This window comes from Coregonus lavaretus (assembly GCF_964263955.1).
Source record: "Coregonus lavaretus genome assembly, chromosome: 28".
In the NCBI taxonomy this organism is placed as follows: Eukaryota; Metazoa; Chordata; class Actinopteri; order Salmoniformes; family Salmonidae; genus Coregonus; species Coregonus lavaretus.
In genome coordinates this window covers 6506973-6532958 of record NC_140015.1, presented here as the reverse complement: position 1 = coordinate 6532958, position 25986 = coordinate 6506973, and the positions used below count along the sequence as shown (strand labels likewise).

Below are 25986 nucleotides of genomic sequence, written 5' to 3'. Positions count from 1 at the left end.
TTGAATACATACAGTACTTTGAAATTATTGTTTACTGAGATGGAAAAGAAAATTCAATACTGTGTATCTCTATGGGTTTTCTAGGTCTCAAGAGAGATCACAGGGATCAGTTTGTATTGGCTCTGAGCCTGTATAGGTTGCAGGTCATGTTATCTCATTGGCCTGGTCCTTTGACATATTATCGAACCAAGGGCATAGGATCACTAGGGTCTTGCAGTCTCTCTGGAATGATTGTCTAAGTCCCAAATGGCACCCTATATTGTGCACTAGTTTTGACCAGGGCCCATAGGGTTCTGGTCAAAACTAGTGCACTATGTAGGGAATATGGTGCAGCCTCTCTAATTATAACTATTTATAAAGGACGGACTGTCACAAGCGATGTCCAGAGCCTGTTCCCTGTTAGGGGAGGATGTTATGGTAATGTTTGTGGAGCGTGGGCACAGTCTTCACGAGTGAGTACATCCCTGGGGAGTTCCTCTATTATAGAATAATTCTGAGGATGGATTGTAGGACTTGTGTTACCAATGTAATATCACACATGCTGAGTGTGCCGTCTGTGTGGCCTACCCTCAAACTAGCAGACCGCATGTCCTCACAGTGTGTGGACATCCGGTCCATTGGTTAGATGTTTAGTGTGTGTGTGTGTGTGTGTGTGTGTGTGTGTGTGTGTGTGTGTGTGTGTGTGTGTGTGTGTGTGTGTGTGTGTGTGTGTGTGTATGCATGTGTGCTACAGTAAGTGCTTGGATGTGTGTCTGTGTGTGTCTTTCTCTGAACAGAACACAGCCGTTTATGTTGAAATCATGTTCTTGGGCCAACTTGTTTTATGTCAGTGGATGGCAGCCACAGAGGCAGTTAGGGGGAACAGACTGACGGGGGTGTGTAAATGGATCGTAAATATCAACCATCACATCAACATTACGTGGCCAACTAGCAAGGCCAAGTCTCACGTACAGAACATGAACATGGACTCCCACCAAAATGGGATATGAATCCACCAAAGATACAGGATGAATCATGGAAAGAGTTAGCTGTGTTTTGAGGATGAAGTGGGTTGTGTGTTTGAGCCACTGCAGTGTGCTGTGTGACCTCTATATCCAGCTCAGGACTTGAGGATGATCTAAGATAAAATGAAAGAACGGTCTGTCCATTCATGTGAGACTGCCTCTGACTTTATCACCATATTAAAAAAACAGCCCAAACTGCCTGTACTTTATATATATTTGAAGATATATTTATGTTTTATTTACATAGATAGCATCCCCTGTCCAATTGTCCTTTGATCTAAGTTTAGTGAGGGGAAAAGAGAAGGTAGACAGGCATAAAATGATGTTTGGAAGGAACTATTTGACAGTCATGAGTGCTAGGTTTCCTTCATGACGAGATGCAATGCGGCCCCAGCTCAAACGAAACATGCTCCATGGGTGCCATGTACCCCTGCACTATTTGAATAATGCAATTGTACATCAAAGCATACGGCGGAGTGAAAGAGGGAATATTTCCATGTATATATTATGTATAGCATGAAATTAAGTGCTGTGAAAATGTAAGGGGAGAGGGGTGGGTGAGGGTGTGGGTGAGGGATAGGGGGGATAGGGCGTAAGTAATGGTTGGTCACAGTGGCAATCGTCATGTTTACTACAGATATTAATCAAAGATGATTCCTATTTTGTCTCTTTTGTGTTCCACCTTGTCAGATTGTTTAAATTATTTCAGTAGTGTTGCGTCTTGCGTGCCTAATTGTCTATGTTGACTGGTAACATGTTATAAAGGGAATGGGTGACAGAATACAAGGAAGATAAATCCAAGACTTTTATGACATTATGAGTCTCTTCGTTTGTCTTTCTTTGTTGTCTCCATTGATCTGACACGTATCCATCTTCATGTCGAACCTGAATAGAACTATAAATGAATTGTAAATGGAATATGGTTTTATTAATGAATTTCCTGTATATTTTAGTGGTGCATTAATATATGATTTTCCTCTCATGTTTCAGCACGTACGTTGGCACTGTGGAATCTGACCCTCACGCCCAGCAATGTCACCGGCGGTGAGTACAGTAGAAGTGTTCATGTGGTCCCAAAGTGTATGTGTATGTAGCCTGGTATCAGTGTTCATGTGGTCCCAAAGTGTATGTGTGTATAGCCTGGTATCAGTGTTCATGTGGTCCCAAAGTGTATGTGTGTATAGCCTGGTGTCAGTTTATGTGTCACTTTTTGATGCTTTTACAAAAGATAGGAGTCACGGTGTGTAACACAAAATAACAGCATTCATTCAGATACAGAGAAAACGTGTCTGTCACGCCCTGACCTATAGAACTCTAGTTAGTTTGGTCAGGGTGTGAATATCATGTGTGTGTTGATTCTATGTTTGTATTTCTATGTTTGGCCGGGTGTGGTTCCCAATCAGAGGCAGCTGTCGCTCGTTGTCTCTGCCTGTGTTGTGGGATCTTGTTTTGTGCTCGGTGAGTTTGGCTTGTGTGTATAGCCTTCCGACGTCACGGTTCGTTGCCTGTTGTTGTTTTGTATGTTTATTCGGTTTAATAAACATGGATGCATTTCACGCTGCGCCTTGGTCTGACCCGTCCTTCAACGTCCGTGACAGGAGATCCCACCACCAATGGACCAAGCAGCGTGCCCAGGAGGAGCAGAGAGTATGGACTTGGAGGGAAATAAGAGAGGATCTGGCCAAGCAGATGGAGGCCCTGAAAGGGATCAGGGTGGAGAAGAAGAGACAGCCCCAATATTTTTTTTGGGGGGGGCTAAAAGGGTGGTCGGGGAGCGACAGAGAGGAGCCCCGACCACTGCACTCGTGGGGGCTCAAAGAGGAGTCCTCACTGGAGGAGGTCGGGGCGCGGAGTGTAAAGGACGGAGACAGTCATAGACCTCCAGCGCCGGTTCCCAGTCTGGTACGCCCCATACCTGCTCCCCGCACCAAGCCAGTGGTGCGTGTTCCCAGTCCGGCCTGGCCCGTTCCTGCACCTCGCACCAGACCAGTGGTGCGTGTTCCCAGTCCGGTCCGGCCCGTGCCTGCTCCTCGCACCAAATCAGTGGTGCATGTCGCCAGCCCGGTACGCCCCGTACCTGCTCCCCGCACCAAGCCAGTGGTGCGTGTTCCCAGCCCGGCCCGTCCTGCTCCTCGCACCAGACCAGTGGTGCGTGTTCCTAGTCCGGTCCGGCCCGTGCCTGCTCCTCGCACCAGACCTGTGGTGCGTGTTTCCAGTCCGGCACGGCCCGTGCCCGTTCCACCGGTGCCTGGTCCACACCGGTCAACGGTTCCACTCCGGAGCCAGAGCAGTCCGCTCCACCGGTGCCTAGTCCAGCTCCGGTGAGCAGCTCCACTCCGGAGCCAGAGCAGTCCGCTCCACCGGGATCCGGTGCAGCTCCGGTCAGCGGCTCCACTCCGGGTCCAGACGTTAGCCCCTCTCTAGGTTCGGAGTCTCCCACACCAGGGTCCAGACAGGGATGGGTGCATTGTGGGAGGACTGAGAGGGGAAGCTCCGCGTTGAGGTCCAGACCGGTCCAGGGGTGCAACGCGGAGTCAGTAAGGGAGGAGACGGAAAGCCCGGAGCCGGAGCCGCCACCGAGGCTGGAAGCCCACCCGGACCTTCCCCTGTTAAATCAGGTTTGTGCGGCTGGAGTCCGCACCTTTGGGGGGGGGGGGGGGGGGTACTGTCACGCCCTGACCTACAGTGGGGAAAAAAAGTATTTAGTCAGCCACCAATTGTGCAAGTTCTCCCACTTAAAAAGATGAGAGAGGCCTGTAATTTTCATCATAGGTACACGTCAACTATGACAGACAAAATGAGGAAAAAAAATCCAGAAAATCACATTGTAGGATTATTTATGAATTTATTTGCAAATTATGGTGGAAAATAAGTATTTGGTCAATAACAAAAGTTTCTCAATACTTTGTTATATACCCTTTGTTGGCAATGACACAGGTCAAACGTTTTCTGTAAGACTTCACAAGGTTTTCACACACTGTTGCTGGTATTTTGGCCCATTCCTCCATGCAGATCTCCTCTAGAGCAGTGATGTTTTGGGGCTGTCACTGGGCAACACAGACTTTCAACTCCTTCCAAAGATTTTCTATGGGGTTGAGATCTGGAGACTGGCTAGGCCACTCCAGGACCTTGAAATGCTTCTTACGAAGCCACTCCTTCGTTGCCCGGGCGGTGTGTTTGGGATCATTGTCATGCTGAAAGACCCAGCCACGTTTCATCTTCAATGCCCTTGCTGATGGAAGGAGGTTTTCACTCAAAATCTCACGATACATGGCCCCATTCATTCTTTCCTTTACACGGATCAGTCGTCCTGGTCCCTTTGCAGAAAAACAGCCCCAACTCAGCATTCTTTGTTCTCCAAACACGACGAGTTGAGTTTTTACCAAACATTTATATTTTGGTTTCATCTGACCATATGACATTCTCCCAATCCTCTTCTGGATCATCCAAATGCACTCTAGCAAACTTCAGACGGGCCTGGACATGTACTGGCTTAAGTAGGGGGACACGTCTGCACTGCAGGATTTGAGTCCCTGGCGTCGTAGTGTGTTACTGATGGTAGGCTTTGTTACTTTGGTCCCCCCGTGTGGTTCTGGGATTTTTGCTCACCGTTCTTGTGATCATTTTGACCCCACGGGGTGAGATCTTGCGTGGAGCCCCAGATCGAGGGAGATTATCAGTGGTCTTGTATGTCTTCCATTTCCTAATAATTGCTCCCACAGTTGATTTCTTCAAACCAAGCTGCTTACCTATTGCAGATTCAGTCTTCCCAGCCTGGTGCAGGTCTACAATTTTGCTTCTGGTGTCCTTTGACAGCTCTTTGGTCTTTGCCATAGTGGAGTTTGGAGTGTGACTGTTTGAGGTTGTGGACAGGTGTCTTTTATACTGATAACAAGTTCAAACAGGTGCCATTAATACAGGTAACGAGTGGAGGACAGAGGAGCCTCTTAAAGAAGAAGTTACAGGTCTGGGAGAGCCAGAAATCTTGCTTGTTTGTAGGTGACCAAATACTTATTTTCCACCATAATTTGCAAATAAATTCATTAAAAATCCTACAATGTGATTTTCTGGATTTTTTTTTCTCAATTTGTCTGTCATAGTTGACGTGTACCTATGATGAAAATTACAGGCCTCTCTGATCTTTTTAAGTGGGAGAACTTGCACAATTGGTGGCTGACTAAAATCTTTTTCCCCCCACTGTATAGAACTCTAGTTAGTTTGGTCAGGGTGTGAATATAATGTGTGTGTTGATTCTATGTTTGTATTTCTATTTGGCTAGGTGTGGTTCCCAATCAGAGGCAGCTGTCGCTCGTTGTCTCTGATTGGGGATCATACTTAGGCAGCCAGTTTTCCTGCCTGTGTTGTGGGATCTTGTTTTGTGCTCGGTGAGTTTGGCTTGTGTGTGTATAGCCTTCCGACGTTACGTTTCGTTGCCTGTTGTTGTTTTTGTATGTTTATTCGGTTTAATAAACATGGATGCATTTCACGCTGCGCCTTGGTCTGACCCGTCCTTCAACGTCCGTGACAGTGTCTAGGGCTAGTTTTGTTACTCAACTGACAAAGGGTAGCACTTATGCACAGCAACAACTTAGACATTAATCAACCTTCAGGGTCTGAAGGTATGTGTAAAAAGTATTGGTAATACCAGGCCATGCAACGTGTGTTACTTTAGTTTGAATTTAGAGACCTTTTATTTCGATTTTCGATCAGAATTCGTTTTGTTACATTTTTCTTTCGATTTTTCTGAAGAGAATAACGTCAAATAAATGGATTATCATGTTGCAAATTGAATCAAACTCTGGACATTGGATTTGTATGAGTCAGAACTATTCAAATCAAATGTTATTGGTCACATACACATGTTTAGCAGATGTTATTGCGGGTGTAGCGAAATGCTTGTTTTCATAATTCTACCACTCTCCATTGTGGCTAAATGATTAGGATGGAAATTGGATTGGGACAATTATATTAGACAATTTAGCCAACTACACTTTATTTTACAGTGCTATTTTTTTCTATATTCGGTTTACTGGTTAAAGTAAATGTTACATCCCGCTGTGCTCTTCCAAAAAAGAAAACGGAATTTGACCCCCCTCCATGAAATGAAGGGGATGATTTTCTCTAAGCCAATCACTAGGGCTTTTCTTTGACAGCCCATGATGCATTGCTGCCTGTAGTTGTAAAAGTTGTGCAAGACAAATTAGAGTCCCCTTTGTTTGATTAATAAGTAACACATTTTTCTACCACAGCCCGGAGTCATGTTATCAGCCGTACGAGGGCTGCCTGCTTGCCTCCTCCGATCTGACGTGCTCTAATTAGTTTTAAGCTGCCTGCAGCTCCACAACTTTGCGTTTTATCTCCGTTTAAGTTGATCAGAATCGTGTTTGGGGTTGTGCTGGGTTTTCAAATCCCTTCAGCGTCTCTACGTCTCTCATTTACAAAGTGAGGATTGGATGTCTTCACTGAAGTTTTAAATCTGTGGGGAGAATTTTTTAATTTTTTTGTCCTCTCCCCTTACGACTCATCGAATCAGACAGACACCTCCTATTTTGCTCATGTGTTCCTTTCTCTACCTCTACCTCTCCTGTCTTACTCCATCTATTTATACATCCATTCATAACCCTTACGGAAAAACCACATAATTTAATGTGAGATTTCACATGTGAAATGTCCATGTTTTGCCTATGTACAATTTTATTTCACATGCGAAATCATGGTTTTGGAACACTTCACATGTGATGATATTTCACATGAAGTTACACATTTGAAACATTTTCACATGTGAAAATCGAATTTGCACTTTCACATGAAAAAAGTTCACGTGAAAATCGAACTCTCACATGTGGAATTGGATTTTCACATGTGGAAAACACACGTTAAAATCTAATTTGCACAGTTCCACATGTAAGAAACATTCACATGTGAAAATCTAACTCTCACATATTGAATTGCATTTTCACAAGTGAAGAATTATTACATGTGAAAATCGGATTTGCAGTTTTACATGTGAAAAGCGTTTATTGTCACATTTATTTCACATGAGATCATGTTTTCACATGTGCAGTTTTGTGTTCATGTTGCTTTTACAAGTTGTCACGTTATCACATTAACTTCCCATAAGATTACATGTGATCACGAAATCACATGTGAAACACGTGATTACGTGAAATTCATGTGGTTTTCCCGTAAGGGTACTGACATCTACCTAGCCCAGATATGGCTTGCCTCCATTATTATTTCAACATGGTGTTATAGCTAAACAGAGCATATCCATCAGAGCAATCTGCCTACCTCTTCATCACAGTCTGCTGCTCTCTACATTTCTCTCTTTCATTCCCTCTCTTTCATTCAATTGTTGTCACTCTCTCAATCTCGCTCCCTCTACCGTTCCCTCTTTCATCCACTAATTCTCTCCCTCTCTCCCAGCTCACCTGACTGACAGACCCAGCTGCCTCCCTGGTAGTGCAGCAGCTGTCACTAAAGGTTACCTGCCCAGCTGTATCCCTATTGTGGTGGTTGTTGTTGTTGCTGTTTTGTTGTTGGTATAGTCATCATGGAAGGTGTTAATCCCTTTATCCCCAGGTTCAGGTTTGCTGCTACCTGTAAGCATGTTTTCCACTAGCGTGTTGTTGCTAGCATGTTAACACAGATGTTGTTGCTAGTACGTCAGTGATTCGCGGTGGATTACGGGTCCATAGACAGCCACGCAGACTCACCTCTCCTGTGTATATCACATCTGCTTATTTTCAATGAATCTGAAATATTAGATAGGCTATTTAATCATGCTTTCATCTTTATGCACAGACATTGCTATCATATGTTGTGCTCAGGCAGTGCAGTCATGAACAAACATTACAGGGGAAAACTGTAACCTAACCCTAGCTGTAAATCGCTCTGGATAAGAGTGTATGCTAAATGACTAAAATGGAAATGGAAAATACCTTAAAAGGAGGCAGAGACCTGAGTTGTACACATGGTTATTGCTGAGATTATCTATATACAACAAAGAGCTAACCCAGTCGCCTCCCACTATATATCCAATGTTCCAGCTTAACACGTAATGTCTGTGCGTAATAGAATGTCAGTTTGTCATAGAGAAACTGCCCACGTCACTGCCTTCTTCGCTTGTTGGCCACATCCCCCAGACACAAAATAGTGTCTAGCAAGATGGAGATCACAGAGGTTATTTTTAATGAGTGCATTTTGCAAGTGGCTAGTTTGCATCAACTACCTTACCTTCACTAAAACCACTGCAAAGGTTTTGCCTGTAAACTTTGGTTTCAAATCGCGACGTTCTCGCATGTCTGCCTTTAGATTTGTTGGGAGAGTTGTCTGTCTGAAGAGGAACCACCCCAGAAATTTTTTCCCCCTTAATCTAAGTACCAAAAGAGTCCGTCATGAATCGCAGACCCTAGTCACTGCTGTTGCCAAGGGTCGGGTTTACAAGACTATTCATCTGATTATCTTTGGGATTCTCATAAAACCGCTTCTGTACTTAGTAGTGTGGATAATCAATCGGAGACCAGTCACGGCTTGTGATGTTTGCGATGACTTCTGTGATGCGGTGTATCTAAAAGGTTGCTGATGTTGCCTACTGTGTCAAAACGCTGGATCAAGAGCTTCGACAGCTCCTTTAATAGATCTTCTACAAACACCTACACACACTCGTCCACCTCCTTCCCAATTACAAGGTAAAAATGCCATCCACCCAAGGCATAGCAGATTAACATAAGGCAGTAACACAATCTGTTAGCAGAGGTCTGCCACACGAAGATGTGAGGAAACAGAGAGCACCAAGGCTTTGGATAATTAAACACTTTATAGAGCGATTGCAGTCTCTACATCCCCACCCTCTTCAAGCCCTGATGCTAATCAACTAGAAAGGCTCTGTTTCAGACGTGAATGAAAACCTATACTTTTCTCTTTCCACACAGGTCCAGTTACACCTCAATGCACTATAATCTATTTAGCTGACAATTCAATTCCATTCAGCTGGGGTTACATTTAGAGTTCTGTAGGAGAAGGAACTGATTGCCTTTCCAAGTCATGTTTAACATCTATTCAATATCTATTTGATTTGATTTATTAGGATCCCCATTAGCCGACGCCAATGGCGACAGCTAGTCTTACTGGGGTCCGACACAACGAAAAAGACATACAGTGGGGAGAACAAGAATTTGATACACTGCCGATTTTGCAGGTTTTCCTACTTACAAAGCATGTAGAGGTCTGTAATTTTTATCATAGGTACACTTCAACTGTGAGAGACGGAATCTAAAACAAAAATCCAGAAAATCACATTGTATGATTTTTTAAGTAATTAATTTGCATTTTATTGCGTGACATAAGTATTTGATCACCTACCAACCAGTGAGAATTCCGGCTCTCACAGACCTGTTAGTTTTTCTTTAAGAAGCCCTCCTGTTCTCCACTCATTACCTGTATTAACTGCACCTGTTTGAACTTGTTACCTGTATAAAAGACACCTGTCCACACACTCAATCAAACAGACTCCAACCTCTCCACAATGGCCAAGACCAGAGAGCTGTGTAAGGACATCAGGGATAAAATTGTAGACCTGCACAAGGCTGGGATGGGCTACAGGACAATAGGCAAGTGCTTGGTGAGAAGGCAACAACTGTTGGCGCAATTATTAGAAAATGGAAGAAGTTCAAGATGACGGTCAATCACCCTCGGTCTGGGGCTCCATGCAAGATCTCACCTCGTGGGGCATCAATGATCAAGAGGAAGGTGAGGGATCAGCCCAGAATTACACAGCAGGACCTGGTCAATGACCTGAAGAGAGCTAGGACCACAGTCTCAAAGAAAACCATTAGTTACACACTACACCGTCATGGATTTAATCCTGCAGTGCATGCAAGGTCCCCCTGCTCAAGCCAGCGCATGTCCAGGCCCGTCTGAAGTTTGCCAATGACCATCTGGATGATCCAGAGGAGGAATGGGAGAAGGTCATGTGGTCTGATGAGACAAAAATATAGCTTTTTGGTCTAAACTTCACTCGTGTTTGGAGGAAGAAGAAGGATGAGTACAACCCCAAGAACACCATCCCAACCGTGAAGCATGGAGGTGGAAACATCATTCTTTGGGGATGCTTTTCTGCAAAGGGGACAGGACGACGGCACCGTATGGAGGGGAGGATGGATGGGGCCATGTATCGCGAGATCTTGGCCAACAACCTCCTTCCCTCAGTAAGAGCATTGAAGATGGGTCGTGGCTGGGTCTTCCAGCATGACAACGACCCGAAACACACAGCCAGGGCAACTAAGGAGTGGCTCCGTAAGAAGCATCTCAAGGTCTTGGAGTGGCCTAGCCAGTCTCCAGACCTGAACCCAAAAGAAAATCTTTGGAGGGAGCTGAAAGTCCGTATTGCCCAGCGACAGCCACGAATTCTGAAGGATCTGGAGAAGGTCTGTATGGAGGAATGGGCCAAAATCCCTGCTGCAGTGTGTGCAAACCTGGTCAAGACCTACAGGAAACGTATGATCTCTGTAATTGCAAACAAAGGTTTCTGTACCAAATGTTAAGTTCTGCTTTTCTGATGTATCAAATACTTATGTCATGCAATAAAATGCAAATTAATTACTTAAAAATCATACAATGTGATTTTCTGGATTTTTGTTTTAGATTCCGTCTCTCACAGTTGAAGTGTACCTATGATAAAAATTACAGAGCTCTACATGCTTTGTAAGTAGGAAAACCTGCAAAATCGGCAGTGTATCAAATACTTGTTCTCCCCACTGGACACACATGCTTTGTTTAATGCCAGTGGCAGGTCATTGGTAAAAATAGAAAAGAGTAGAGGTCCTAGAGAGCTGCCCTGTGTTACACCACACTTTACATGTTTGACATTAGAGAAGCTTCCATTAAAGAAAACCCTCTGAGTTCTATTAGATAGATAGCTCTGAATCCACGATATGGCAGAGGTTGAAAAGCCATAACACATACGTTTTCCCAACAACAGGTTATGGTCAATAATATCAAAGGCTGCGCTGAAATCTAACAGTACAGCTCCCACAATCTTCTTATTATCATTTTCTTTTGACCAATCGTCAGTCATTTGTGTCAGTGCTATACATGTTGAGGGCCCTTCTCTATAAGCATGCTGAAAGTCTGCTGTTAATTTCTTTACAGAGAAATAGCATTGCATTTGGTCAAACACCATTTTCTTCAGGTCTGCTGTTAGAACCAGTAAAGACCGCTTTACCACTCTTGGATAGCGGAATGACTTTGGCTTCCCTCCAGGCCTGAGGAAAAATATTTTCCTCTAGGCTCAGATTAAAGACATGACAGATAGGAGTGGCTATAGAGTCATCTACCATCCTCAGTAGCTTTCCATCTAAGTTGTCAATGCCACAAGGTTTGTCATTATTGATCGGTAACAATATTTTTTTCACCTCTCCCACACTAACTTTGCAAAATTTTAACTTTTTATGCATCAGTACAATGTCTCATTGTTCATTGTTGCCAAAAAACTGAAATATAACATCTACATAAGTATTCGGACCCTTTACTCAGTACTTTGTTGAAGCACCTTTGGCAGCGATTACAGCATAGAGTCTTCTTGGATATTACGGTACAAGCTTGGCACACCTGTATTTGGGGAGTTTCTCCCATTCTTCTCTGCAGATCCTCTCACGCTCTGTCAGGTTGGATGGGGAGCGTTGCTGCACAGCTATTATCAGGTCTCTCCAGAGGTGGTTGATCGGGTTCAAGTCCGGACTCTGGCTGGGCCACTCAAGGACATTCAGAGACTTGTCCCGAAGCCACTCCTGCATTGTCTTGGCTGTGTGCTTTGGGTTGTTGTCCTGTTGGAAGGTGAACCTTCACCCCAGTCTGAGGTCCTGAGCACTCTGGAGCAAGGATCTCTCTATACTTTGCTCCGTTCATCTTTCCCTCGATCCTGACTAGTCTCCCAGTCCCTGCCGATGAAAAACATCCCCACAGCATGATGCTGCCACCACCATCCTTCCTGCCAGGTTTCCTCTAGACATGACGTTTGGCATTCAGGCTAAAGAGTTAAATCTTGGTTTCATCAGACCAGAGAATCTTGTTTCTTTAGGTGCCTTTTGGCAAACTTCAAGCAGGCTGTCATGTGCATTTTATTGATGAGTGGCTTCTGTCTGGCCACTCTACCATAAAGGCCTCATTGGTGGAGTGCTGCAGAGATGGTTGTCCTTCTGGAAGGTTCTCCCATCTCCTCAGAAGAACTCTAGAGCTCTATCAGGCTTTTCACCCCAGATTTCTCAGTTTGGCCGGGCTGCCAGCTCTAGGAAGAGTCTTGGTGGTTCCAAACTTCTTCCATTTAAGACTGATGGAGGCCAGTGTGTTCTTGGGGACCTTCAATGCTGCAGAAATGTTTTGATACCCTTCCCCAGATCTGTGCCTCGACACAATCCTATCTCTGACCTCTATGGACAATTCCTTCGACATCATGGCTTGGTTTTTGCTCTGACATGCATCGTCAACTGTGGGACCTTATATAGACAGGTGTGTGCCTTTCCAAATCATGTCAAATCAATTGAATATACCACAGGTGGACTCCACTCAAGTTGTAGAAACATCTCAAGGATGATCATTGGAAACAGGATGCACCTGAGCTCAATTTCGAGTGTCATAGCGAAGGGTCTGAATACTTATGTAAATAAGGTTTTTCTGTTTTATTTTATTTTATAAATTTGCAAACATTTCTAAAAACCTGTTTTCGCTTTGTCATTATGAGGTATTGTGTGTAGATTGCTGAGGATTTGTTTTTATTTAATCCATTTTAGAATAAGGCTGTAACGTAACAAAATGTGGAAAAAGTCAAGGGGTCTGAATACTTTGCGAAGGCACTGTAAATGGTACTTACATTGGCAGATACAGTGTAGCTGTATTGTGAGTACACATTATAGCATAGCAACTGTAATCCTAGTTTGCACTTTGCACATTTCAAGTATTTGGAAACAAACTTTCAATCAACATTATTCATGTATTTTAGGCATTTAAAGATTGAGGGGTGGTCTAAACAAACCAATGAGTGCCTACTGTTTAACACCACTTCATATAAGAGGAATGGAAATTTGAAATGTAATGGGTAAACATGGTACAACTTTCAAAAATGTACAATGTTCAAACATTAGAAATGTTACGGGTTATTATAATTGAATACAGCTGGACATGCCCTGAGGCTGTAGGTCGGTTGATGACTGATACCATGGTTACGACCTCTGTGACCATGTGTGTGTGGTCGACCCTGCAGTCGCCAGGGCCAGTTACCTCTAAGCACAGCTAGGCAAGTCACAGTGGTAATGTCCTGTTAGGGAGTCCTGTTCTTTAGTTACCATCCTTTCTCTGTTAGACAGCTGTGACACTGTGCTCTTTAACCTCTGTCCATCCACAATCACAGACTAAAATCCACTGGTTGTAATGCTGGCTTTTTTTCTCTTGTCCTCTCTCTTGCTTTTCTCTCTCTTTCTTTCCTTTTGTGATCCCCTTCTCTGTGTCTGTCTGTCTCTCTATCTCCATCCCTCCTCTCTTTGTCTCTCAGGCCTGTTCTGTAACATGTCCATCGATCCCATCGGTACCTGCTGGCCCAAGAGCACTGCAGGGGAGTGGGTGTCACGGCCATGCCCAGAGATGTTCTATGGCGTCAAATACAACACCACCAGTGAGTGGAGCCCCATTGACAATGTTTATTTGTGCATGTCTGTCAATATCCATAGTTGTATATAGATTTTCAGGGTTTATCTATTGTTAATTGGTTTAGGCCTGTCTTAAGACACATACAGTACACAAACATACACACACGTATGCATGCAGATGCAAACATCATTGCCAAACGTGGGACTGAGTACATCTTTGTACATCTGTGCATGTTAGAGTGTGCATGAACGCTTGTGTATTTTAGAGATGAAAATAGAGGAAGAGAGTTAAACAGTCAGAGGGAGAGAGGCAGAGAGAGAGGCAGAGAGAGAGAGAGAGAACGGTGTGGGAGAGCAAAAGTGAGTCGCTCCCCAGTGCCTTCCATAATTATTGGGACAGTGAAGCATTTTTTATTCTTTTGGCTGTATAATCCAAAAGTTTTGATTTGAAATCTACGCGCTTCAGAACTCTGCAATCCCGTTCTGTGAGCTTGTGTGGCCTACCACTTTGAGGCTGAGCCGTTGTTGCTCCTAGACGTTTCCATTTCACAATATCAGCACTTACAGTCAGTGGTGGAAAGTACTTAAGTAAAAATACTTTAAAGTACTACTTAAGTATTTTTTTTTGGTATCTGTACTTTACTTTACTATTTATATTTTTGACAACTTTTACTTTTACTTCACTACATTCCTAAAGAAAATGATGTACTTTTTACTCCATACATTTTCCCTGACCCCCAAAGTACTTGTTACATTTTGAATGTAACAAGTACACACTTATCAAGAGAACATCCCTGGTCATCCCTACTACCTGATCTGGTGGATTCACTAAACACAAATGCTTCGTTTGTAAATTATGTTGGAGTGTGCCCCTGGCTATCCATAAATTTAAAAAACAAGAAAATCGTGCCGTCTGGTTTGCGCAATATAAGGAATTTGAAATGATTTATACTTTTACTTTTACTTTTGATACTTAAGTACATTTTATCAATTACATTTACTTTTGATACTTAAGTATATTTAAAACCAAATACTTTTAGACTTTTACTCAATTTTACTGGGTGACTTTCACTTTTACTTGAGTCATTTTCTATTAACTTATCTTTACTTTACTCAAGTATGACAATTGGGTACTTTTTCCACCACTGCTTACAGTTGACCGGGGCAGCTCTAGCAGGGCAGAAATGTGACTAACTTGTTGGAAAGGTGGCATCCTATGATGGTGCAACGTTGAAAGTCACTAAGCTCTTCTGTAAGGTCATTCTACTGCCAATGTTTGTCTATGGAGATTGCATGGCTGTGTGCTCGATTTCATACACCTGTCAGCAACGGGTTTGGCTGAAATAGCCGGTGGGTGTCCACACACTTTTGTATATATAGTGTACACTACCAGTCCAAAGTTTTAGAACACCTACTCATTCAAGGGTTTTTCTTTATTTTGACTATTTTCTACACTGTAGAATAATAGTGAAGACATCAAAACTATGAAATAACACATATGGATTCATGTAGTAACCAAAAAAGTGTTAAACAAATATAAATATATATTTTATATTTGAGATTCTTCAAATAGCGACCCTTTGTATTGATGACAGCTTTGCACACTCTTGGCATTCTCTCAACCAGCTTCATGAGGTAGTCACCTGGAATGCATTTCAATTAACAGGTGTGCCTTCTTAAAAGTTAATTTGAGGAATTTCTTTCCTTCTTAATGCGTTTGAGCCAAACAGTTGTGTTGTGGCAAGGTAGCGGGGATAACAGAAGATAGCCCTATTTGGTAAAAGTCCATATTATGGCAAGAACAGATCAAAAAAGCAAAGAGAATCAACAGTCCATCATTACCTTAAGACATGAAGGTCAGTCAATGTGGAACATTTCAAGAACTTTGAAAGTTTCTTCAAGTGCAGTCTCAAAAACCATCAAGTGCTATGATGAAACTGGCTCTCATGAGGACCGCCACATGAATGGAAGACCCAGAGTTACCGCTGCTGCAGAGGATAAGTTCCTTAGAGTTACCAGCCTCAGAAATTGCAGTAACAGACACATCTCAACATCAACTGTTCAGAGGAGACTTTGTGAATCAGGCCTTCATGGTCAAATTGCTGCAAAGAAACCACTACTAAAGGACACCAATAAGAAGAAGAGACTTGCTTGGGCCAGGAAACAAGAGCAATGGACATTAGACCGGTGGAAACTTGTCCTTTGGTCTGGAATCCAAATTAGAGATTTTTGGTTTCAACGGATGATCTCCGCATATGTATTTCCCACCGTAAAGCATGGAGGAGGAGGTGTTATGGTGTAGGGGTGCTTTGCTGGTGACACTGTCTGTGATTTATTTAGAATTCAAGGCACACTTAACCAGCATGGCTACCACAGCATTCTACAGCGATACACCATCCCATCTGGTTTGGGCTTAGTGGGACTATCATTTGTTTTTCAACAGGACAATGACCCAACACACCTCCAGGCTGTGTAAGGGCTATTTTACCAAGAAGGAGAGTGATGGAGTGCTGCATCAGATGACATGGCCTCCACAATCCCCGACCTCAACCCAATTGAGATGGTTTGGGATGAGTCGGACCGCAGAGTGAAGGAAAAGCAGCCAACAAGTGCTCAGCATATGTGGAACTCCTTCAAGACTGTTGGAAAAGCATTCCAGGTGAAGCTGGTTTAGAGAATGCCAAGAGTGTGCAAAGCATTCATCAAGGCAAATTTGAAGAATCTGAAATATAAAATATATTTTGATTTGTTTCACACTTTTTTGGTTACTACATGATTCCATATGTGTTCTTTCCTAGTTTTGATGTCTTCACTATTATTCTACAGTGTAGAAAATAGTAAAAATAAAGAAAAACCCTTGAATGAGTAACAGTTCTAAAACTTTTGACCAGTAGTGTAATAAAGTAGAAATAATTAAGTGTTTGGTCCCGTATTCATAGCATGCAATGACTACATCAAGCTTGTGACTCTACAAATTTGTTGGATGCATTTTTATTTGTTTAGGTTGCGTTTCAGTTGATTTTGTGCCCAAAGAAATTAATGGTAAATCATTTACTGTGTCATTTTGGAGTCACTTTTATTGTAAAATAGGATATAATATGTTTCTAAAGATTTCTACATGAATGTGGATGCTACCATGATTACGGTAATCCTGAATTAATCGTGAAATAATGATGAGTGAGAAAGTTACAGGCGAACAAATATCATATACCCCCAAAAATGCTAACCTCCCCTGTTAATGTAATGGTGATGCCTATACATGTCTTGGGGGTATGATAATTGGGTAACACTTTACTTGACACCCTGCGTCATACCACATTATGACACGGTCATAGCCATGTCATAATATGTCATAACAGCTGACATAACTTGTCATAACCTGTTATAATATGGTCCTAACACTGTCATGACACATATATTTAGACCTGTTGTGACATATATTGTGTTATTTTATGACTGGTTATGACACCTATATAATTTCTATTGAGCACAAAATAATCTGAAACACAACCAAAACAAAGAGCAAATGCATCCAACAAATGTGTAGAGTCACAAGCTTAATGTAGTCATTGCGTGCTGTGAATATGGGAACAAAAACATACCTTTTTACTGCTTTTTACTTTACACATATAAGTGAATTTGTCCCAATACTTTTGCTCCCCTATAATGGGGTGACTATGTACAAAAAGTGCTGTAATTTCTAAACGGTTCACCCAATATAGGTGAAAATACCCTCAAATTAAAGCTGACAGTATGCACTTTAACCCCATAGTCACTGTTTGATTTTAAATAATCTAAACCTTTGGAGTTTAGAGCCAAAATAATAATAATTATGGAGGGCACTGTGCTGTAGAATTCCTAATGGGTTCTCTGTCTATGGAGATGGAGGTACGTTTTGTAAATGAGGACACCAATAATGCAAAGTCACACACTGCATATTCAAATCCTTGGTAATTCAGCCCATTGCTCTTTACAGCAGAGCAAGACGGACCCAAGGGCTGTGATTTCACTGGAACTGACATTTTGAATAATGCATAATGTCAAATGGTGCAGTGCCGTTGTATTTTATTTCTTATTTCGTATTATATTTCTCTCCAAGGTCTATTTTTTGTTTTGAATTCACCCGGAGGGAACTGGTAGTGTTTAGAAAACTTTTGGAAACCAGTTAGTGATGTAGTCATGGGCATGACACACAGGAGGGGGTACATTATGTATGCCTATGCTGTACTTTTTAGCAAAATATATCAGCTATGGTTGTGTTTCTTTCAGTAGGTGGGGGATGAGAGGAGGACTGACTGGTAAAATAATGAGAGAGAGAGAGAAAGAGAGAGAAGAAGAAGAGAGAAGAGAGAGAGAGAGAGAGAGAGAGAGAGAGAGAGGGGAGAGAGAGAGAGAGAGAGAGAGAGAGAGAGAGAGAGAGAGAGAGAGAGAGAGAGAGAGAGAGAGAGAGAGAGAGAGAGAGAGAGAGAGAGAGAGAGAGAGAGAGAGAGAGAGAGAGAGAGAGAGAGAGAGAGAGAGAGAGAGAGAGAGAGAGAGAGAGAACAAGTTCTGAATATCAATGAGTCCTACTTTCAGGGCACACTTTCACGGATTGTTATCTGATTAATGTCAAGGCATCAAAGCGGTACAAAAACAAATGCAATAGAAAGAATAGCAATGAATATTAATGCATATATTCAATGTAATATGATTCGGGCTGTTGGTCATGGGACATTTCACGGCAGATCCTGTAAAGGTTTGAGCTCTCATGTTCAATTGGTTACTAAAAGGGACTGTTTACCAATTTCCCCCGTCTTTATCTGTTTTTTCGGAGAAACCCACTTAAAAAGTAAACGGAAACTGCAGTAACAGATGCCTGGTTCTCAGTATTCTCTCTCTCTCTCTCTCTCTCTCTCTCTCTCTCTCTCTCTCTCTCTCTCTCTCTCTCTCTCTCTCTGTCTCTCTCTCGCACTCTGTTTAAGTTGGACATCATGTAAAATATTCAAACCAACACCAAAATCTGTTTTAATAATTTACGAAATAAGATTTAGTAAACTCTTGAGACATCAATGTGGATAGTTTAATTAGCTGATGTAAGTTAAAGTGAACTGTTATTGATGTTGTTTTCTTGTAGCTCCCATTCCAACCATAATCAACTAATCACTATCAGAAACAAGCATTTCCTCATTTACTCAGAGGGTGAATGTGTGAATGCACATTCATTTGTGTGCTTCTCTAGAAATGATCAATTGAGTGAAATAAATACTAGTATTGTGTGGATGCACCCATTAAATAAATGAAAGTCTTCTGATTCTGTAGATGAAAAATATTGATGATTTTTTAATTGCTGTAGTATGTGCTTAGGCATGTTTATATGTGATATTCCCTCTAGCAATTAGTCACTAACCATTACAGACAAGTGATGATAGCAAAGTGGAGGCCACACAAAACGACCCACAGTACCGCCATAGGACCCATTACTCTTGCTCTGTCCTCTTAGGGGTCAAAGGGCCATGTAAAGTAGATAATACGCCACTCTAGAAGGTTACGTTACAACATGAGAAACAGCAAAGTGGTAATCCATATGTCACAACCTGACCTAAGAGACATGATTTATTGCATGATCTATCCTATATATCCTATTCTGTGATTTCATTTCACTAGTCCTTCACTTTCATTGTAGAAAAGATAGCTCCCACACACATTAATATTACATCTGCATGTTTATTGTGTGGACATTTAGTAGAGACCTTTTTCAAGATGATAGTCCTTCCTCTCCTCTGTCATCCCACACAATCCAAAGGGATATTCATTGAATAAGTAAATGTCAGTGTTTCCATAAAATAAAAATAGATGTATAGTACACCATGAAATGGCATTTCACTTCCATTCAAAAGGGTCAGAGGGCACCTTCTGTGAGCTTTGTTGTGATGTGTCATCTTCTTGTATCCACAGGGCCATGACCTTTGACCTTGGTCCATACATAGATTTTTGTTTGTTTGTCTGTTAGCTAATATAATTGACTTTTGAATTATGCTAAACAGTCTTCGCTTGAGGCTCTCAAAGGTTGTTAACGTCGTATACTGACGGGTTGGCTGACACCATCATGAAAATGTGCGTGCACCGATGGGCCTGAAGGCCGTGTGATGTTTTGATTCTGATCGGTCAGATAGCTAGCAACAATGACATGAAGCTGCCATGTGGGAAATCGTAGGTGGCTGGTTTCAGAAAGTTTTATCTTGTTCTTGATACCATGTCTTGTTTTGAGGTGTTTTGACTGATGTTACATCAATGCTAATATGGCAAAAATTAGCTAGCTAGCTAGCCAACAACTGTAACAATGTATTTGAGAGACAATAAGTGCTCATTGTGCAAATGTATTTATGTTTTCAATAAACATTTGGAGACTAAATATAGTTTATGCCTACCTATCTTTCCGAGTTGGTCCTGCCGTACATACCAATACGTACGCTACGGTCACAAGACGCAGGCCTCCTAATTGTCCCTAGAATTTCTAAGCAAACAGCGGGAGGCAGGGCTTTCTCCTATAGATCTCCATTTTTATGGAACAGTCTGCCTACCCATGTGAGAGACGCAGACTCGGTCTCAACCTTTAAGTCTTTACTGAAGACTTATCTCTTCAGTAGGTCATATGATTGAGTGTAGTCTGGCCCAGGAGTGTGAAGGTGAACGGAAAGGCTGGAGCAACGAACAGCCCTTGCTGTCTCTGCCGGGCCGGTTCCCCTCTCCACTGGGGTTCTCTGCCTCTAACCCTGTTGCAGGGGCTGAGTCACTGGCTTGCTGGTGCTCTTTCATGCCGTCCCTGGGAGGGGTGCGTCACTTGAGTGGGTTGAGTTACTGACGTGATCTTCCTGTCTGGGTTGGCGCCCCCCCCTTGGTTTGTGCTGTGGTGGAGACCTCTGTGGGCTATACTCGGCCTTGTCTCAGGATTGTAAGTTGGTGGTTGGGGATATCCCTCTAGTGGTGCGGGGGCTGTGCTTTGGCGGAGTGGGTGGGGTTATATCCTTCCTGTTTGGCCCTGTCCGGGGGTTTCTTCGGATGGGGCCACAGTGTCTCCGGACCGCTCCTGTCTCAGCCTCCAGTATTTATGCTGCAGTAGTTTATGTGTCGGGGGGCTGGGGTTAGTTGGTTATACCTGGAGTACTTCTCCTGTCTTATCCAGTGTCCTGTGTGAATTTAAGTATGCTCTCTCTAATTCTCTCGTTCTCTCTTTCTCTCTGAGAACCTGAGCCCTAGGACCATACGTCAGGACTACCGGGCATGATGACACCTTGCTGTCCCCAGTCCGCCTGGCCTTGCTGCTATTCCAGTTTCAACTGTTCTGCCTGCGGCTACGAAACCCCTACCTGTCCCAGACCTGCTGTTTTCAACTCTTTAATGATCGGCTATGAAAAGCCAACTGAGAGACCTGAGCCCTAGGACCATACGTCGGGACTACCGGCCGTGGTGACTCCTTGCTGTCCCCAGTCCGCCTGGCCTTGCTGCTATTCCAGTTTCAACTGTTCTGCCTGCGGTTATGGAACCCCTACCTGTCCCAGACCTGCTGTTTTCAACTCTTAATGATCGGCTATGAAAAGCCAACTGAGATTTATTCCTGATTATTATTTGACCATGCTTGTCACTTATGAACATTTTTGAACATCTTGGCATGGTTCTGTTATAATCTCCACCCGGCACAGCCAGAAGAGGACTGGCCACCCCTCATAGCCTGGTTCCTCTCTAGGTTTCTTCCTAGGCTTTCGCCTTTCTAGGGAGTTTTTCCTAGCCACTGTGCTTCTACACCTGCATTACTAGCTGTTTGGGGTTTTAGGCTGGGTTTCTGTACAGCACTTCGAGATATTAGCTGATGTAAGAAGGGCTATATAAAATAAAATTGATTGATTGATTGATTGATGTTGTCAACAATCCAACCCCGTCAGTTTTACCCATAGTTGTGCAACCGTCAGATTTTTTGCTAAACAACCAACCTGTCTATAGCACTGACATATTTTTCTGCCTCTGAAAGTATTGGGAATTTTACATCAATTGAGCAGGTAATTGTAATGGCTACAATATACTGAGGTTAAGTTTATTTTAATGATGATACAGCTGTATGATTCCTGGTTTCATTACAGCTCATTGGATGCAATATTATCTTTGTATTATATAGAAATTATCATTTAAAAAAATAATATATATTTTACATTTACATTTTAGTCATTTAGCAGACGCTCTTATCCAGAGCAACTTACAGTTAGTGAGTGCATACATTTTTATTTTTTATACTGGAATTGAACCCACAACCCTGGCGTTGCAAATGCCATGCTCTACCAACATCCCTGCCGGCCATTCCCTCCCCTACCCTGGACGACGCTGGGCCAATTGTGCGCCGCCCCATGGGTCTCCCGGTCGCGGCCGGCTACGACAGAGCCTGGATTCGAACCAGGATCTCTAGTGGCACAGCTAGCACTGCGATGCAGTGCCTTAGACCACTGTGCCACTCAGGAGAGATATATATATATACAGTACCAGTCAAAAGTTTTAGAACACCTACTCATTCAAGGGTTTTCCTTTTTGTACTATTTTCTACATTGTAGAATAATAGTGAAGACATAAAAACTATGAAATAACACATATGGAATCATCTAGTAACCAAAAAAGTGTTAAACAAATCAAAATATATTTTATATTTGAGATTCTTCAAATAGCCACCATTTGCCTTGATGACAGCTTTGCACACTCTTGGCATTCTCTCAACCAGCTTCATGAGCTAGTCACCTGTAATGCATTTCAATTAACAGGTGTGCCTTGTTAAAAGTTAATTTGTGGAATTTATTTCCTTCTTAATGCGTTTGAGCCAATCAGTTGTGTTGTGACAAGGTGTGTGTGTGTGTGGGGGGGGGGGGGGGGGGGGGCCTCAAATAAGCAAAGAGAAACAACAGTCCATCATTATTTAAGACATGAAGGTCAGTCAATACGGAATATTTCAAGAATATCGCAAAAACCATCAAGCTCTATGATGAAACTGGCTCTCATGAGGACCGCCACAGGAATGGAAGACCCAGAGTTACCTATGCTGCAGAGGATAAGTTCATTAGAGTTACCAGCCTCAGAAATTGCAGCCCAAATAAATGCTTCACAGAGTTCAAGTCACAGACACATCTCAACATCAACTGTTCAGAGGAGACTGTGTGAATCAGGCCTTCATGGTCGAATTGCTTAAAAGAAACCACTACTAAAGACACCAATAATAAGAAGAGACTTGCTTGGGCCAAGAAACACTTTGGACATTAGACCGGTGGAAATTTGTCCTTTGGTCTGGAGATTTCTGGTTCCAACCGCCGTGTCTTTGTGAGATGTGGTGTGGGTGAACGGATGATCACCGCATATATATTTCCCACCGTAAAGCATGGAGGAGGAGGTGTTATGGTGTGGGGGTGCTTTGCTGGTGACACTGTCTGTGATTTATTTAGAATTCAAGTCACACTTAACCAGCATGGCTACCACAGCATTCTGCAGCGATACGCCATCCCATCTGGTTTGGGCTTAGTGGGACTATCATTAGTTTTTCAACAGGACAATGACCCAACACACCTCCAGGCTGTGTAATGGCTATTTTACCAACAAGGAGAGGGATGGAGTGCTGCATCAGATGACCTGGCCTCCACAATCCCCCGACCTCAACCAAATTGAGATGGTTTGGGATGAGTCAGACCGCAAAGTGAAGGAAAATCAGCCAACAAATGCTCAGCATATGTGGGAACTCCTTCAAGACTTTTGGAAAAGTATTCCAGGTGAAGCTGGTTGAGAGAATGCCAAGAGTGTGCAAAGCATTCATCAAGGCAAAGGGTTGCTATTTGTAGAATATATTTTGATTTGTTTAACACTTTTTTGTTTACTACATGATTCCATATGTGTTATTTCATAGTTTAGATGTCTTCACTATTAATCTACAATGTAGAACACAAAGAAAAACCATTGAATGAGTAGGTGTTCTGAAATATTTGACCTGTAGTGTATACATATATATACAGCTGTGGAAAAAATTATGAGACCACTGCAAATCAGCATCTCTACATGTATGACAGCCATTCCATTCCAGTGTCTGTTGAATTCCAACACAGGCACACCTCATTCTACTGAATTAGGTACTGATTAGGTGATCACCTGAACCAAATCTTATTTAACGAGGAAAAGTATAAAAACCACTGCTGTGGTCATCACTATCCTCTTGCAATAGGACCAGCTGGATGGCAAAAACAGTGCTAATAGTACCTCAAAAGTAATATTAATAAAAAAATGACTATTGACCATGCCAAAAGAGTTGAAAAGGAGAGTTTTGAGTGAGAAAAAGAAGGGTTCAATTCTGGCTTTACTGGCAGAGGGATACAGTGAGCGTCAGGTTGCTTCCATCCTTAAAATGTCAAAGACGGCGGTTCATAAGAACAAGGTCAAGCAGCAGACATTGGGGACAACAAAGCTACAGACCGGCAGAGGGCGAAAACGACTCTCTACTGACCGGGATGACCGCCAACTCATTCGAATGTCACTCAACAACCGTAGGATGACATCAAGTGACCTACAAAAATAATGGCAAACGGCAGCTGGGGTGAAGTGCACGGCGAGGACGGTTCGAAACAGGCTCCTAGGGGCAGGGCTGAAGTCGTGCAAAGCTAGAAAAAAGCCCTTCATCAATGAGAAGCAAGGAAGAGCCAGGCTGAGGTTTGCAAAATACTATAAGGATTGGACCGTAGAGGACTGGAGTAAGGTCATCTTCTCTGATGAGTACAATTATCAGCTTTGCCCAACAACTGGTCGTCTAATGGTTAGACGGAGACATGGAGAGGCCTACAAGCCACAGTGTCTCACACCCACTGTGAAATTTGGTGGAGGATCAGTGATGATCTGTGGGTGCTTCAGCAAGGCTGGAATCGGGCAGATTTGTCTTTGTGAAAGACGCATGAATCAAGCCACGTACGAGGTTGTCCTGGAAGAAAACTTGCTTCCTTTTGCTCTGACATTGTTCCCCAATTCTGAGGATTGGTTTTTCCAGCAGGATAATGTGCCATGCCACACAGCCAGGTCAATCAAGGTGTGGATGGAGGACCACCAGATCAAGACCCTGTCATGGCCAGCCCAATCTCCAGACCTGAACCCCATTGAAAACTTCTGGAATGTGATCAAGAGGAAGATGGATGGTCACAAGCCATCAAACAAAGCTGAGCTGCTTGAATTTTTGCGCCAGGAGTGGCATAAAGTCACCCAACATCAATGTGAAAGACTGGTGGAGAGCATGCCAAGACGCATGAAAGCTGTGATTGAAAATCAGGGTTATTCCACCAAATATTGATTTCTGAACTCTTCCTAAGTTAAAACATTACTAATGTGTTGTTTAAAAATGAACATGAACTTATTTTCTTTGCATTATTCGATGTCTGACAACACAGCATCTTTTTTGTTATTTTGACCAGTTGTCATTTTCTGCAAATAAATGCTCTAAATGACAATATTTTTATTTGGAATTTGGGAGAAAGGTTGTCAGTAGTTTATAGAATAAAATAAAAATGTTATTTTTACCCAAACACATACCTACTGTGGGGGAAAAAAGTATTTAGTCAGCCAACAATTGTGCAAGTTCTCCCACTTAAAAAGATGAGAGAGGCCTGTAATTTTCATCATAGGTACACGTCAACTATGACAGACAAATTGAGGAAAGAAAATCCAGAAAATCACATTGTAGGATTTTTTATGAATTTATTTGCAAATTATGGTTGAAAATAAGTATTTGGTCACCTACAAGCAAGCAAGAATTCTGGCTCTCACAGACCTGTAACTTCTTCTTTAAGAGGCTCCTCTGTCCTCCACTCGTTACCTGTATTAATGGCACCTGTTTGAACTTGTTATCAGTATAAAAGACACCTGTCCACAACCTCAAACAGTCACACTCCAAACTCCACTATGGCCAAGACCAAAGAGCTGTCAAAGGACACCAGAAACAAAATTGTAGACCTGCACCAGGCTGGGAAGACTGAATCAGCAATAGGTAAGCAGCTTGGTTTGAAGAAATCAACTGTGGGAGCAATTATTAGGAAATGGAAGACATACAAGACCACTGATAATCTCCCTCGATCTGGGGCTCCACGCAAGATCTCACACCGTGGGGTCAAAATGATCACAAGAACGGTGAGCAAAAATCCCAGAACCACACGGGGGGACCTAGTGAATGACCTGCAGAGAGCTAGGACCAAAGTAACAAAGCCTACCATCAGTAACACACTACGCCGCCAGGGACTCAAATCCTGCAGTGCCAGACGTGTCCCCCTGCTTAAGACAGTACATGTCCAGGCCCGTCTGAAGTTTGC

At 42.8% G+C, this 25986-nt stretch overlaps 1 protein-coding gene across 1 annotated transcript in view; it reads left to right on the top strand.

Annotated features, from left to right (window-relative positions):
* crhr1 (corticotropin releasing hormone receptor 1) overlaps positions 1 to 25986 on the top strand; it is a gene marked incomplete at both ends in the record, with an annotated part of 168132 nt that overhangs the window by 57169 nt on the left and 84977 nt on the right. The window contains 2 exons of the mRNA XM_084146333.1: positions 1995 to 2048; positions 13552 to 13671. Coding sequence (XP_084002459.1) covers positions 1995 to 2048; positions 13552 to 13671 — 174 coding nt within the window. The remainder of the gene's footprint in view (positions 1 to 1994; positions 2049 to 13551; positions 13672 to 25986) is intronic.